The sequence below is a fragment of the Mytilus trossulus genome, chromosome 3, assembly GCF_036588685.1.
Source record: "Mytilus trossulus isolate FHL-02 chromosome 3, PNRI_Mtr1.1.1.hap1, whole genome shotgun sequence".
Classification (NCBI taxonomy): Eukaryota; Metazoa; Mollusca; class Bivalvia; order Mytilida; family Mytilidae; genus Mytilus; species Mytilus trossulus.
In genome coordinates this window covers 22,972,839-22,990,807 of record NC_086375.1, presented here as the reverse complement: position 1 = coordinate 22,990,807, position 17,969 = coordinate 22,972,839, and the positions used below count along the sequence as shown (strand labels likewise).

The window sequence follows — 17,969 nt, the reverse complement described above, 5'->3', positions numbered from 1 at the left end:
CTAAAGGCAAAGGAACAGGAAAGACAATTACCATATACCTTTTGACTTATTTTCAAAAGTATTTTTACCCCCAACTAAAAATTATTCAATGAGACAAAATTACACAAGACATAAAACCAAAAGACATTCAGACTGTGTTTTTATGATGGATTTGTAGCTTATCCTCTAGTATAGATTAAGACTAAGGTATTTAATCTGACTTTTCTGCTTAACTGTTTCGCCAACAATCATTAAAACAACTACAACCTGTTTTTATTTATAAAAGAATTTTCAGGTTTGAAAATTTTTTAATCACTATTTGTATTTAAGATTTGTGTTTTATTCTCTTAATGACGAAATTTTCATTTGATCTTACCAGGATTAGATCGTGGACTAGCCAAATCATTTGATGGTGACTTCGATTTACTGGTCAATGCTTCCAACTGAGACATCCACTTTGAATGCTCCCGTGATTTCATGTCATCCTGAAAAAGAAAGTAGTACAAATTTTTTACTTTGGAAGTCATCGGTACAAGAATTGTCTTCTTTGGTCCAAATCATATATTCATAAAAGTTCTTTTACTTAGACATAGAAAAATGTATTGTGATTCACCATCTTGCAAATTTTTTACCAAATCATGAGAAACTTCTCACCTACCATATCTCTTAGAATTATTTAAATCCATACTGCATTTAATTCAATACACCAGTAGAAAAATGTACCTTTACCTTGAACAAACTAAAAATAACAGCTGTATGACAACTAATAATAACTGTCAACAGAATACCATGTTGTTGATATTAGCTTTGGATACCTGTGAAAAGGATCTATCACACAACAGAATTATTGGTATTTCACTAAAATTTAAAACCTTCGACAATGAAACTTATGGATTTATAATGCTTGACTTAATTTTCCCTACATCAATTTCAAATAGAACACTTGAAATTGTAAAGTGTATTTACTATGTGGATTTGTCATACTCTATAAAAAATGTCAAATAAATATGTCACACAACTTTACAATAATATGTGACAGCATTTGTGACATGGCATTTTTTCATATAAAATTCATAACTTTGATAACAACATCTTTTTCTTTAAACAGTTGTACAGTATCTAGCAAAAAAAGTACCTTTACTATTTTACCTTTGGTCAGAATTCACAAATATTCAACAATAAATAAATCCAAAAAGTATAAATGCTGACAAATATCTACAAGTACCACTCAAAACTGTAAACAACACTCCTAATGCGTTACTAAATGAATCATTCATACAGGATCCTACCAAGGAAGTAATAATTAAATGTCCTTATATTTAAAATAATCATCAATTTTGGAGGGTGCGTTGCATCTCCAACTAGAAATTTACCACACTTAGAACTTGAGCTATTTCCAGTAGTTTAAGGTTCAATGTAATGTCACATCTCTTCCAACTTGTCTACATAACATTAAACTTTCCTTTCGTTACACAGTTACATGAATTAGATCAAACTTGACAAAATTAAAGCGTAAATGGACATGATTTTATCGTCCATATATATTATCCCCCTAATGGTATTTTCCTTGCCACTTAATCTTGCCTCAGAACAAGTTTTAATTCATCACATGTCATTCAACCTTTCTATCCCAGCTGATGCTTATTATAAAGATGTATATTACATGGTACAAAAGGTCTTACCATGTGATACACATGAAATATATTCCCTCGTACATTCTAATGTAGAAATGTTGATTTCGAATCATAAAACAGCTGATAGGAATTCATTACACAGTAGAAAAAGAAAGAAACATATCTGGTTTATTCCTACGTCTCTTCTGATGTTTATTCATCCCAGGTTATCTAAGTGACAATACTTTGGCGCTATTATTTATTCACAAATTGCTGGTGTTTATATAAAGGCTAATCAAAAGATGATCAAAGATGAGTCAGTAACAAACACATTCCTGGTTCCTCTGATTGAAATGCTTGTAACAGTTTTTCTTTTCTCAAACATTGCAATGCTGCCAGTCCTAAGAATATCAAATGGACCAACAGTAACATCAATCAAGACAGAAATAACAATAGTGTCAAACTCAATCTGAATATCCTATTTTTCAGTTCAATTTTCTGTTTCCATCAGCAATGAATGCTTTACAGACAGCTATTACAATTGCAACCATAACCATGCACATGTTAACCAATTTTTTCCTAGCAGTTGTTTAATTCTTTGAAGGTTTTTAAGGTTACTCTAGATAAAGGGTGTTATAAGAAAAACTTATCTTGTAAAAAGTAAGGTTGATTTCAGATGAAGTCATTTGAATCAAGCATTGCAACAACTTTAGAAGATCAAACATCCAACAACAATTAAAATAAGAAATAAAAACTTGAAAATCAGAAAAGAAACTAAATTTTGCAAGGTCATAGAATACATGGGTAGGTAAAGCTGTATTGATTTCAATACATTAAATCCCTAACAAGTTTCTCTTTAATCATAACATTTTTTTTAAAAAAGCTCTTGATCAATGCACACAGGATTAACAATTCACAAAATGATTGGTTAGCACATGACTGATTTATGCCATAATAAACCCAATCATTAATTCATCATTCAAGGCACTAGGACTAAGAATTAATTCATAGTGATGTTACGCAACAGCTATTTTATTTTCCTCCACCTATCACCTTTTTTCAACTGATGTAAAACATGAGTCACATATCTAAACAAGACCTATCATTTTATCATCTTGAAAAGTTTTAATGAGCCATTCACTTTCTATCTATTAATAATTGTTGCTTGTTATGATCATGTTTTGGCTAACCTCCCAAGGTAGTATCATTAATAGGTGAAAAATATGTAATCCGACAATTAATAAGTACCATAACAAATGTATGTTTTTGAATCAAAAGACGAAAGCTAATCATATTTCTGGATTTATAAAAGTACATTGTATACAATAAGAAGATGTTGTATGGTTGCCAAATGACAATGTTAAACTCTCCACCAGAAACCAAATGATGTAGAAGTTAACAGCTAGAGGTCACTGTACAGCCTTCAACAATGAGCAAATCCCATACCACTTTATATGAAAATGAATTCAACCCTTTTAAATCAAAGTATATCAGGAACTACCATCTATCGATACACTGAGTGACACCTTGAGGTGTGACACTGGATCCTAAACCTGAAACCACATGTTTTAGAATCCTATTTAAAAGAACTGTTACAAATCTTCATAGGGGGTTAGTAGGTGATTTGTTGGGAGCAAAATGCCTGCTTATCTTGTCCAAAAAGATCTATTTTTCCAGTGGCTTATTAAATGCAGTGGTCTGCTAATATCCAAATTTTGAATTTTGATAGAACTTCACAATCTTTTTCTAGTTTTGGAAAAATGCATACAGGCATTGCAGAGGCGGATTTAGGGGGGGGGGGGCTTTTTTTTGGAAAAAATGGTTGCTTATTTAAGGAATTACTGAAGCATGACTGGAGCAGGCACCCTCTTAAAGCAGTCAGTGGGCCCCCATGGGCCCCCACTTATGAAAATTTCTAGATCCACCAGTGTATTGACCACTCAAAATTGAACAGATCATTTTGTGTTATTGGGTTCTGTCACAAGGATGTTTACTTCATTTAATCAACAGTCACACAAAAACAATGAACATCACTTCATAACATTCATTACTAAGGACCTTATCCAAACTGTTTGTGTGTCCAGTAATATGTAATTTTGCTCAAAAACAAAGCTTAAATAATATTAACCACAATATAAAGTTCTTTTTTCAACTCTTTATATATTTATGGATTATTATTTTTGAAGACTATATGTCTCCTTGGCTATAAACCATTACCTCAAGGCAAACATATTAAATTTCTACAGTGTACTTGTAATACAAGTGTACATTTCAATTTAAATACACCATTGAAATTATAGGCCGAGAAGAACAGATCAATACATGCAGAAAAAACATCAATATTGCAACAGAACTCACCTGAAAATTTCTGCCTCCACGGAAAAAAGATTCCAGCACTATATTATTATCCATATTTAAGCACAAAATAATATTCCCTCTCTCATAAACTGAACATGTTAAAAGGTTTACAGTATGTTTGGTATGTCAATATGGGTTTAAAAGATCACTACTCGTAGTCACGACATGTATAAACTGTTGTCTGTCAAAACTAATCACTCAACCATGATATTAATTAGCGAAATTTACCTGTCAGGTAGATCATATAATTATACATCTATTTATCTAATAATAAAAAACACATCCAGGTGTGCCCAAAAATGTGGAAAATACAAATAAATCAGTATTATTTATTTTGCCAGTTTGTTTTTCAGTTAGATTAGGATCCTTAGTGGTTGAAAAATGTAAAACGATCAAAGTTTTCTGTCCAGGTATTTAATGTTCCCTGCATACCCCCAATGTACAGGTAAACAATTGATTAATACCTTGATAAATATTAATTATAATCTCATCTGTCAAATTCAAATAAAAAGGTGATTACTTAATTTATGGTTATATTTCATTTGATGGGTTTAGAACTTTTGAGGAGCTTAAAGAAAACAGTTATAGATTTATTAGATTAATCTTTTGGACCAATTGAATAGTTAAATTAGTAGGCATAATCAGCAAAAAACAAACAAAATCCAATTAAACTTTGACCAGTAGTACTACCTTTAAATTTTGTGGCTGCACTTGACCAAAACTTATTAACTTCACAAAGAGACAAGTTATTTATCATTAGCATGATCAGCATCAGACAGTAACCAAATAACAAAACTCAATCAGGAAAGACCTTTCCGTGTAACTGTTGGGATCATATTATTGGACAGAAATGGCACCTAGCCTTGTAGTAAAATATTCCTATTAAGAAGATGTGTCCACAAGTCTCCATGTCCTACTAGTACTACCACTATTACTTTTTAGTGTTCAGTGAACTGTGAAATCTAGGTCAACACCCTAATTTAGCATTTACATCAAGCAGTTCATGCCATGAAGAACAAGCATACTTATTGTTAAGTTGATGCGATCACAAAATGGTATTGTTCACCTAAACTTTAACCTGATATGGTTAGAAAGGACTGGCATATGCAAATACACACAGAGAGGAAAATAAACTGACCCTATACTATCACAGGTTAAGCAATGGTATTTGTTTGGAAAATTAAATCGGTTATCTGTGTTTACTTCTTAATATATAGATGTAGCCTAAAGTATGCTCAAAACTTTTCAACTTAAATGCATTTTAAAACAGATTAAACTTAAACCAGATTATATTTTGAGCCAAGGGAACTACAATTATAGACCAATCTCAAGTTATTTTCTATGAAAGAATTACACTTGTTGACCCAAGGTCAATTGGCATAAATGAAGTCATATAATTGAACAATAAGTTCTTATCATGACTTAACATAAGCATTGTAAAACAAAATGAACATGAAAATGCACAAATTTATAGTGTATGTAATGACTATAAAATCATTTTTTTTTTTACAGGTCAAGGTTAAGACTAAAGCCACAATATTTACAGTAACAGGTCAAAGTACAGACTAAAGTCACAATGTTTAAATGCTAAAATTAAGAAGACGAAAGTTACAATATTTTACTGGTCAAAGTTAAGACTAAAGTCACATATTTTACTAGTCAAAGTAAAACTTAAGTCACAATATTTTACTGGTTTAGGTTAAAACTAAAGGCACAATATTTTATAGGTCAAAGTAAAGACTAAAGTCACAAGATTTTACTAGTTTAGGTTAAAACTAAAGGCACAATATTTTACAGGTCGAAGTAGAGACCAAAGGCACAATATATATAGGTCAAAGTAAAGAATAAAGTCACAAGATTTTACAGGTCGAGGTAAAGATTAAATCGCTATATTTTACAGGGTCAAAGTAAAGACTAGTCACATTCTTTTACAGGGTCAAAATTCAAAATATTTTACAGGTCAGAGAAAAGTCTAAAGAGTCACAATAGGTTAAAGGTTATAAATAGAAAGTCTATTTCCCTGTCTGCAGTCCTAATATTACAACAATTACCTAGTAATGACAGAGTGATAATAATGAATTAACACTTAAGAGAATGACTAATGTCCCCCTGTCATGAAGGTATGTTTTATAGCAATCAATCATTAGTTTGTAGGTCATCCATCAAACATATATACATGTATGTAAAACAAAATTCTGACACCAAATACACATAATTCCAAATCTGTCCGAGGAAAAATATACAGATTTTGTGTTTACGTTCTGTTATGTGTGAAACTGAAGTTTTTGCAGGCAAACATCTGGCATGAAATATTCAATTCCGTAACATCTGTCATATGTGTTTTTCTATAATTCCACATGCATGCACCGTTACTCATACTATTTTTCAACAAATAAGTAATCCATATTAAAAAAAATAATTCTAAATTAAATTCTCAACATTGAAGAGAACGCCTCTAAAACGTCAATAGAACTGCAGCTTAACTTTGTGTTAAATCAATATCTGTAAATTACAATTTAAATCAATTTCATTTCTGAAAGGGTTATGTAATACTCAAATTCTGAATAATTTTGTTATCAAAATTAAAACTTTTACCTTATAAACCGTTGCTGATGCCTTTCCTAACATCATATTATACTCCCCGAGGAATAATGTTGTTATTCACAGGTGACCTATCTTTTAATACATTAAAAGTTGTTGTTACTCTACTTCCTATAACAAAGTTATTCAAGTGTTTTTCTCATCAAAACTTGTTCACAAAAGCATCGAGATAAAATTACAATTGCAAGATATTAACCACTGTATCAAATCCACATGGTGTGCTACTTCTTTGTTATGGAAATACCAAGGTAGATTATAAAATATATATCTAAAATATATCCACGGTAAATCTGGTAAATCGAGTGAGCTGAGGTATAACTAATATGTCTGACTGACACTGTCTCTGAATATCTCAACAGTTCCCACACTCAATTCACATTCTGACCTTGTGTCTCTTTATACACAAAAGAAATATAGAAAATTTCAAACAAATTGAAAATCCAAAGTCTTTAATCTCAAAATAATCTTATTAGCTCAATATAATGATTTAAAAACAATTAAATTTCACAACCAAGAGTTATCTTTCTTACTTCATATGAGCTCCATATATTAAATATAATTAATTCCAATGTATCTTGATACAATAAATACAATTGTTTACCTATTTAATCTTCACTTATTGAAAAAAGAAAGTTTGCCAATAATTCAATACAAACATGTCAAACCTAAGCCATACATATGGTGATAATAAAAAATACCAAATATTCCTACAACAGCTGATATTGATCCTATGAAACTCAGGAATGTATATACTATATAGAACAGATATATCTGGTAATGACCAGTTCAATACAACAACTTCCTTCCTCCTAAATTAGGCTGCACAGACTCTCTGTCCTCAAAAACATACATTATATAAAATGTGTACCAACAGTGTATTGATTTGTAACACAAAATTAGTACAAGCACTTGACACAAATCAAAAGCAAAGGAGGTCTCATTGGGGGGTTCCGATCCCAGATCCTGCTTACTGTTTTGTCAAATTCCCGTATCCCGCTTTAACGGCTTACACTATGCACGTAAGCAATTCTCATTTTTTGTCATTTCCCGGGTCCCACAAGACCTAATTCCTGTTTTCACAAAACAATAATTTGACTTTCACGTGTCACCCTTACAAAAAATCGGCAATCCCGAGTCACGCTTAGACCCAAATGAGATCCACAGCAAAGGAATAGAAAAGACCTTTTCAGACTGTTCTTCAAATTAAAGTCACAATGAGACCCAAAATATTGTTTGATGTTTGCTTCATGTTCAGTAGCAAATACTTTACACATATTCAGAATGGTTAATGGAATAAAATATCTTTTTCATATGTTACATGATTTCAAACTGACACAGATTGCTGGACACTTGACCGGAGCAGAATATTAACCTGCATACTGTTTTAAAAAACAGTGAATTATGTATTGTGGGAATCAAAATTGTACATAACAAGGAAGAAAACCACACTTATTGACATCAGCAGAAAAAAAACAGTAAAATTTTTGTAAATGGCTCATGACTGAAAAATCAAAGGTTTAAATCCCCAGTAAATATGTACCATAAACATCAGTTTAAGCTGAATACACATCTTTTGTACACCCATATTGTTATAAACTCTTGTGTAGAATTTTATAGACTATAACCATATACCTGTAAATTGTACCATAATTGTCAGATATTTAAATATAAAAGATGACAAAAGAACAGGACTACACTTTAATGGCTACATAATAACAGTCCAGAGGGGGAATTTAATGTGATAACAGGATATCATACGTGTTAAGATGGTATGATAATGTCATCAGCTTCCTCGGGTTTCAACACAGAAGCTAGTCGAATCTGCAATGGTAACATCTGTCATGTGCGAAGAAATATTTTTCAAATGACTAAGCTCATGAAAAAGTAAAAACAAAATTTTTTTGACTATGAAGACCCTTTATAACTGAAATTACACTTGTGTCAACCCATTTCTTTAAAAAGTGTCCTATTTTATTACAAATGTACATTGAATTTTATGTAGTAAAGGGCTATAAAAATATAAGGATGTAAAAAGAAAATTGCCTGGGTGAAAATTGGATAAATATATGGGTGAAACCACATGAATGTCAACCATTTCATAAAAAACACAGTGATTTTAATACCTAACAACTACTTAAATAGCTCTTGATTCATTTCAACTTGACATGAACACTAACAAGAAAATAGGTTAACACATGTAGGGTTTCAATTGACGTTATATGATTTTAAAACCTGTATTTAAGTAGATATTCACAGTCTCATCCTTTTGATCTTTTGTAGATATTTGTCTTATTATATATAATATGTTTACATGGTATATATATTGTATAAGACTATTCAAATATACTTGACCTAAACTTTTAATGAACTAGCTAATAGTAGTTATAACAACCTATACTACAGGTCAAGTAGAGTTTGCTTTATTCATCTTTCACAGTAGGCACACAGTCAACCCTGATAGTCACTCACATGCTTATTCTTTCATTAAAAGTATTGAACATAAATGCTTATGTAAATTCATTTATGGATTACATCTTTAAAAATAAAACAACAGAAACAATATGTTTCTTCTCAAAGGGATGCAAGGGGAAACAGCAACACCTTTCCCACTATGGACAGGTTGGAAAAGCAAAGTCTACATGATCTGTGGCGTATTGATATATAAATGCTGTATATGGAGGGATAATGTTTGTAGCCAGGGCTAGTACTTGAAATTACTGAATACAATTTAAATATAGGTATATACAGTCAGATTGGTAGTACAATCAAAACTTATGATTACCCCTGAATGATTTACAAAAACTATAGTATAGGAGTCTGAAAGATGGCAGTTTAAGGTGTCAATGAAAAAAGATGAAAAAAACACAACCACATGTGCAGTAGCTGTAGATGACTTCTTGAGACAGCAACCAAGCACACCCTCAGAGTGACATTAAGAGGTCAACATATAGACAAGTGTCTTTACCAAATAACAAGTTTTTATCCCAATCCAAAATCAAATTCAAGGTTAAAAGATTGTAAACATTTTAAACACCTATCTAAAAACTACACATTAAGTTGTTTAGTCTACAAATCTTCTATTGGAAAAAAAGTAATTTCGTTATTTGGTTTCACACAAGGAACTACTTATGTAGGTACAAATCTACAAGTTTAATAAATCTTACTTGACAAATAAGTTAGAATTTTATCAGGTTTTATTGATAGTATTGATCAAGGCTGTACAATGAGAACGGTGATACTACAGATTTAAAGGTCTTTAAACATAGGGTTGCTAAGTACCTTTACTTAACCTGACATTACACATACAGATAGGACTACTAGGCCAAATATTACATTTTTTTTCTCTCACTTATAAGTATATGTTGACAATTTAGGTGTATTTGAAAAGTAAGTTTTTGCTTCTGCAGTAGGTGACAGTTTTTTATGATCAGGTGAATACTACTAGTCTTAGCAGTAGGGGCTGCTGTCTCTTTTAAAGAATGCTATTTTCTGTCTAATGCTAATGACTAAGAATTATTTTTCTCCTGCAAGTCTGTCACATATTTCTTCTACTGTGTGTCCAATGATCTCTGAAAAGTCCTATGCCTATATTTTTTTCAATCTTGCCATTGCCAATATCTATCTATTTTCGTACATTGCAAAAACCTTTATCAGTTAAGCTAACTCTGGGCTTCAGACTTGTCTTTTTTTAAATAAAATTAAATTGTCAACTTAAAATGAATGATCATAAATGTCATTCACACCATCATCTGATTGACTACATGTACATGTAATACACTTTAGCCATATCTTTATATATATTTATCAGATACTGATGGTTTGTAAACATCAGCCTGACCTTATATGACCTTTGATTAGTGTAAACATAAATCACTATCAAATATATAAAAAAAAAAAAATCTTCACCACAATAAAATGAACTAAAAAACCTTGGAAACCCTTTCCAAAAATTATATTTGGATGTAAAAACCTGTCCAAACTAAATAAAACATGAAGGGATGTTAAAATTTCTAAAAATAACAGAATAAGAAAGAAAAGAATTCTAAAGAAATACATATAATACCTTCCATGACGTGGGCCTCTTGGCTCGCCTACGAATTCGGATCTTAAATATCAAAAGCTTATTTTTAAGGAACTATTAATATCTAGTAGACTAGTTAAAGATATGATTAAGTTACTAAAAATACACATTGAGACCATTTGAGTTGAAGTTACAGGAGAGATCACCTAAAATATCACTTAGATCTAGACTTATAACATACTTCTCTCTACTACATGCATAAGGATATCTTCATTTTACACTTAAAATGTCAGCTACACAACAAGTCCTTCTTAGATTTAAATAAGGACTTAAATAAACTTTTAAAATGCAGTGCAAAATTTGTCCTGATTTGTAAGTAAAGAATATAACAAACCTGTAACCTTTGAAAAGTTAATTTGTCGAAAAAGTTTGATATTGCAAATATGTTTACTTTGTGCAGTCATTTACCAGTAAAGATTTAGTCAAACAAAATTAAATTTTAGATACTCACTCTTATGTAAAGATAGAAGGATCTATCTTTTGTAAATTTTCATTTAAACTAAAATTATTTTCAAAATTGTAAAATTAAATTTGAAAATAAAGAAAAATATCCTTGTATCTATTATAGAGATGAGAACAAATAATTTGGACTGCGAATGGTTTCAAATTATACTAACCCCATCCTCAACAATTTTGAGCTCTGTCAAAATATCACTGCCAACTTCAACATCAAGGCTTTCAGCCACTGGTCCTCGTGTCCTAACCTTCTCTAACTCATCAATCTGGTCTTCAATATCTTCTAATTTTACATCACCATTTTCTACAGTATCCTGATTTTTTATACCAGATTCATTACTGGTCTGAGACAGATAATTATCCGATATACCGAATGCTTTGTCAATATCCTCACGAGCTTTTTCCTCCTCTTCCTTTGGTTTACTGTCAGCCTCAATAGTATAGGTCCCTGATTCACTAACATTCTCTTCTTCTTGTTTTTTAGGGGCCTCAACAGGGATAATTTTAGCAGGAACAGGCTCCTCCTTTTCTGTTGGTATTTTTTTAAGAAGAGGCTGACGTGTGATTTTTTTTGGTGCACTGGTATCCTTGGCATTGTCTTTACCAAATTCATACAGTTTAGCTTCTCTATACAGAGCATGTTCAGTGAATCTATCACTTTTAGGTGATTTCAATGGCGATTTAGTTGTACCAGAAGAAAACATTTTATCTATCAAATATGAAGCACTTTCGTTCACCTCAGGTTCAAGTTTAATTTCACTTTCTTTGGTTTTTAATGATTTTCCTCTTGTTAATCCTCCCGACGAAAGCTTTCTTTTCTGATTATTCAGCTCTAAAAAAGTATAAAACAAAGAGTTAAGTCAGTCCTCATGATATCATGCTTTTTTCTGAAAAATCTAAGAAAAGGATATCAAATACAATTTTACATAGAATTCTAAAATTGACCTAGTTGTCATATTGTGGAACTGCTTTTCCTTCATAAAAACAGAATGCATCTTTTAATGGTTTGATATAGCAAAATTTAAGCATATCAAACTGATGAATGCATTTTGTAAATATCTTTATATCCCTTACTGTAATAAGATAAAAATGAACAGGGTTTTTTTCAACATTTTTCATTTTTTGTTCTAAGAAAATTTGCATGCATGCGTCCAATTTAAGTTATACACAATGTCCTAATAGGATCTGTGTTGAAGGAGGATATCTGGTATTATCGCTATTTTGTGCATTTTTCCTTTGATCTTTTTTTGTGATAATTTTCATATCATGCTTCTCGTTTGAGATGGAAAAATTATCGCTAGAAATTAAGGAGGCACGTGGCGTTGCTAACGAAATTGACATGAAATTGACAACGTCGTCATAGGTAAAATAGCGATAAACAGATTATCATTGGTCATCTCAATTCGATTGCTTTTCTCACTTTCGCTGTACCAGCTCAAGCGAGAAAATCAATCTTGTTGAGATGATCAATGATAATCTATAATTATCAGCTATATTTATTTACAACTTCTCTAAATTGAAAATAATAACAAGCTTTTCAATGATGTAGACAGTTACCCATAGATTGATCTCTTGATTTCTTTTTAGTTGTGTTGGGATGTTAATTTGCTGTTTCATTAACATAAATCCAACATCATCAAGTATCAAAAATAGTAAATCAATAAACAGCTTATATATCTTTTAAGAGAAAACAAAAAAAATTCTAGTAAATAGGAATGAAAATATCATATCACCTTTTATTGTATGACTAGTTTTAGATTCCTCCCTATAATCACTAGCACCACTGGAATTTCGTCGCATAGGTTTTCGGGACTTGTCCGATGACTCCCACAAATCATCTATCTTTTTCTGTCGAGCAGGCGATGATCCTCTTGACGAGCTTTTCCTTGTTGGTGAAGATCCTCTGGATGAACTTTTCTGTGAAAAATAAATAAATTTCTTAATCAAAGGGAAATAACTGCATATGAAATTTTTAACATAATTTTTGAATAGGAGTTTATTCTAAGATTTTTTAAATCTGTTTGATTGTAAATTTGTTAGATGGTGTTATATCCATTTTCTATAGACTTTCAAACATTTTAAAAGGTATAAGAATGAAAAGATTGAGCGTTACCAAATAACTGATAACACCAATCACACAGATAGTTTACCCTGCAATTTGTTTACTGTAAATATTCAGGGAAAGCATTAATTCTCAGAACATTTATTGGAACCTAACAATATTTATTATTTGAAAGTAATTTGATAGAGATTATTTATCTACTTCCAGAGATGAATAAAACAGATTTTATGTGTCATTAATTATACAGTTTATATGTATATCATTGATTCTTATAAAAACTGACTGTACCTTACAACTTGGCCATCACAAACCTTATATATATAAAAAAAAAAAATTCTTTGAAAATAAATAAATATTTTTCTCTAATTTTTGTGCTATTTTCACATTTCCTGACCGGTGTGAGAAAAATATTTCTCCTCACTAGTCAAAAATCTAGCCTCGCGCTTTAAATAATAAAATCTAACTGTCTCGAGTGGAGAAATATCGTAATACACTTGTTGCAGTGTAAGAATCTATATTTCTCTAATTTCATGCCATTTTTTAATTTCTCAATCAGTGTGAAAAAATATTTCTCCTCTCTAGAGAAAACTTTGTTCTCAGAATATTTTTGGTCATTTATGAATTTTCTTGATTTCTTCTGAATTTCCTATTGTGACTTCATGAAAAAAGTCGACCATGTCTGTTGATTTCAAATATAAAGAACACAACTTTCGGAAAATCTTTGAAAAGGAAGGATAAACTTCATCTAAAAATCATTAGAGAAACAAAGTCCACCACTATATCTCATGTATGACCATACCCCTACATTCTCAACAGTTAAATTTTAAATATCTAAAAAGCTTAGCAAGCCTCACAATCTCAATTTAAAATGTAACTGTCTCAAGTGGAGATATACTGTAATACTTGATTCAGTGATGGATGGCATCTATATTTCTTGATTTTTTAAACTGCTGAAATACATACTTCTTCTTTAAAAGAGTCCTCTGATGATTTAGAAGCTCTCTTATCAGTACGACCTCTGAAACTTCTTCGTACTTTGGATGGCATGAAATCTTCTAGTTTCCCACTGATATTCATTTTAGGTGATTCTTCGTCAAATTCAACAGTAAAGGCCATACTAATGCTGCCATCTGCAGGTTTTGGTGCACAAGTTGAGACAGAATTATTTTCAGGAGACTCGGGCGTGTCCATTTCACCGGTTTTATGAGATATTAAACTGTCTTTTGACAAAATTGATGCTTTGCTATTGTCAATTTCACTAGGAGGACTACTTTCACCTATTCCTACATTGTTCTGAAGACTTAAATTGGATGGTTTTTCTGAATTGGAATCTGGAAATAAATGAAAGATAACATGAATTACTTCATAAATTGTTATCAAATATATTGTGCTATTACAAAATATATTTCATTGCCTCGTATAAGGTTCAAATTAAAAGAAAATATAAAATATTCTTTATGTATCCTGATGGAAGGCCTCTATTTTTTTTTGACATAATGGTGAAAAACACTAAGAAAATCAAGAGTTCCAAATGGTGGAGTTGAAATCATCCCTTCGTAAATTTTACAGCACCATCACGAGTTGGTTGAGCGTTATGAACCGTTGAACCGTTTCACAGATAATATCAGATATGTTCCTTACGTCGTAACTACAATCCCCTTCCCTTTCATGAATGTGACCTAATGAAGTAGCCTATTTACAAGATTTGTTATAAAAGAGGGACCAAAGAAACCAAGGGAGAGTCAAACTCGTAAATCTAAAACAAACTGACAATGCCATGGCTAAAAATGAAAAAAGACAAACAGAAAAACAATAGTACACATGACACAACATAGAAAACTAATGAATAAACAACATGAACCCACCAAAAACTAGGGGTGATCTCAGGTGCTCCGGAAGGGTAAGCAGATCCTGCTCCACATGCGGCACCCGTTGTGTTGCTTATGTGATTACAAATCCGGTAAAAAGTCTAATTCGGTAGGTTATAACATGAGCAACACGACAAGTGCCACATGTACGCAGAATCTGCTTACCCTTCCAGAGAGCCTAAGATCACCCCCATTTTTTTGTGGGGTTCGTGTTGCTTATTCTTAATTTCTATATGTTGTGTTGTGTGTACTATTGTTTGTTTGTTTTTTTCAGTTTTAGCCATGGTGTTGTCAGTTTATTTTCGATTTATTAGTTTGACTGTCCCTTTGGTATATTTCGTCCCTCTTTTTTAAGAAGAATATGTGTCCATAAGATACTATGCCTCCTTGCACTCTCTCATATTCAATGGACCACAAAGTCTTGGTGATACAGTTTGGTATATATTTTAAAATGTTCATATCATAATGAACATATGTACAAAGTTTAGATTGGATGTGACCATAACTTCATGATTGAATACATATATAAGCATATTTTTTTTATCCAATACAGGATGAACTAATAGATGGCCTAATGGAAGGGCTGACTAGCAGATGGATGCAAAAGCAGGACAACATGATGCCCAGTCATCTCATATCCTAGTAGGAGTGTATTAAAAAAATGGATTTTTTCACCCCATGTGATTTTACTCTTTTGTATGTGTTCAAAAGTATTTCATTAATTCTGTATGTTTAATTGTCCCTGCTATATCATTAAAAACTTGTGTAATTGATATGTTTCAGTAGTGTGGTTTGTCTTTTTAAGACAGCAATGGACAACAAATAATTATCCAGTCAGGGATCTCTTTGAAACACTATTCAAATAGTGTGCCAGAGTCAATCCTACTCTGAAGAAAGTCGATTAAGAATTGAAACTGGTCAAGCTTTAAATCATTACCATGCACTGTTCATTATGTGTTTTGGCATTAACTATATTTTTGCTTATCTTTTTAACCTTTTTCTTTGCCATGATGTCATTTTACCTTGATTGTCCCTTTGTTATCCCCCCTTTATTTGATGAAAAACTTACTCTTTTCATAAGCCTCCTCCTCTCCCCACCAGTCTGGCTGCCCATACAGAGGAGTACACTTCTTAACAGTCTCTAATTCTGTAAAAGACAAAACATATCATTAAACCACAGTTCTAGCTGTACATACAGAGAATTACACTTCTATTCAGTCTCCTGTTCTGAAACAAAAATAATTGGTGTACTACAAGCTTAGTAGTAATTCATACATAGTAACTTTCGATCAATCAATCATAGTTAGAGAACTATAAGTTTGTCACTTCATACAAGAAATAGACTTCTTTACAGTCACTTGTTCAGTACAATCAAAAACAATGTGTAAGTAATTATTATACCAAAGCTAGTATTTCATAAAGAGTACATCTGTACTTCTAAAAGTCAAAATAAATTCATAATCAATCATTACATGGAATCAATCAGTTTGGCTGTGTGAAGAATGCGCTAATCTTCTCAAAACGATGAACGTACCATCAAACATCAAACAAAAATATATATATATATATAAATATATGTATAAAACTCTGAAACACTTTCCTGTATAGTTTCCCCATAAAACATATTGAAATGTTTGTTTACAGGAAACTAAAGAGTTCTCAGCAGTCATAAACAGGAATTTTCACATTTTATGTGATCTATGAACTTTGGCAAATCATAGATATATTATTAAAGTTTACATGGGCAAATGAATTCAGTTACTTGTCATATTTGAGAAAATATTATGAATTGCAAATACACAACAAGATATATACTTGTCCAAAACAGGTTTTTCTTACCTAATTTCATATTCAGACCAGTATCTGAAATTCATTTCCATATATCTGTTTTGAAATTGAAATAATATCTGCCAGTGTTTATATTTAAATCCTAAACAACTGTGTTTATTTTGAAATAATAGAGTATAAATGAATCCTATTATTCAAGTTTAAACTTCTAAAATTATCCCATATTATATATAATCTAACAGTTAGTAAGAATTGCTCCAATAACTTTCAACAGAAGTGAAAGGCTGTGAATAATTTTGAACAATACAATTTGATCTTCATTTCTTCTTTTGTTGTTGTAATCAACACTTCAAAGCAATGAAATTTAAATCAAAAATACTAATTTGGTATATTCAAACAATTAATTAAGTGCTTGAAAACTACTTAGAAAATATCATATTTCATTTATAACACATTAAGTTTTTCAGTATATTTATAAGGTGAAAAATTTAATTACGTTATTGAAAATTACATAAATATATACAAGCTTTTTTCATTTACTTATGGAGAAAAGGAGATTTAGACAATATATGGCAATGTTACAGCAACCTAACAATAGGAACAAAAGATATTTAAAAGGTCAACTTACATTATTTTACAAAATGTTAAGCTTTAAATCTACTGAAGTTAAAAATATGTTATGAATAAATTACAAAGGTTTTAACAAGATCTACCATTAAAACTAAATTCCAGGAACATAAAAACATATATGATATGCACACCCCTAGCCAAGGGGGTTCAAGGTATCCATACAAACCCCCTTTTGATAACAAATAAGCAATGTTAAAGGTTCAAGTTGAATTGTATCTGTGATTGTCCATGTACCCCCCTTGGGAATTCCTGGCTACTGGCTTGATATGAAAAATGATAAATGACAAATGTGGATAAGGTTCCCATCTTTATGACAGGCATCTGACCATGCAGCAGGGTTAAGATAGTTGTTTTTAGATCTCATGCATAAACATATTGGGAATGTATTACTTCAATGATTTTCATGAAATATATACTTTGGTATCTTCAAGAGAAATTAGTTAGATCTTCATAAATTTGGTTAAGATCTTGGATTTTGAGAGATGTTCACTTTTTTTCTTCAAACTGGGCAATTCCATTTTAGAATTTATTAG

General features: G+C 31.2%; 1 protein-coding gene across 9 annotated transcripts in view; it reads right to left on the bottom strand.

Moving 5' to 3' along the window:
* The window catches only part of LOC134710604 (centrosomal protein of 170 kDa protein B-like), a 65,630-nt gene that overhangs the window by 12,612 nt on the left and 35,049 nt on the right, over positions 1–17,969 (bottom strand). For 8 of the 9 annotated variants that reach the window (XM_063570983.1, XM_063570979.1, XM_063570980.1 and 5 more), the window contains 5 exons: positions 16,088–16,165; positions 14,114–14,481; positions 12,822–13,005; positions 11,250–11,920; positions 356–464 (listed from right to left, as the gene is read on the bottom strand). In XM_063570983.1, coding sequence (XP_063427053.1) covers positions 356–464; positions 11,250–11,920; positions 12,822–13,005; positions 14,114–14,481; positions 16,088–16,165 — 1,410 coding nt within the window. Of the gene's footprint in view, positions 1–355; positions 465–11,249; positions 11,921–12,821; positions 13,006–14,113; positions 14,482–16,087; positions 16,166–16,857; positions 16,965–17,969 lie in introns of those variants that run through there. The other variant, XM_063570988.1, reaches the window with a different exon arrangement.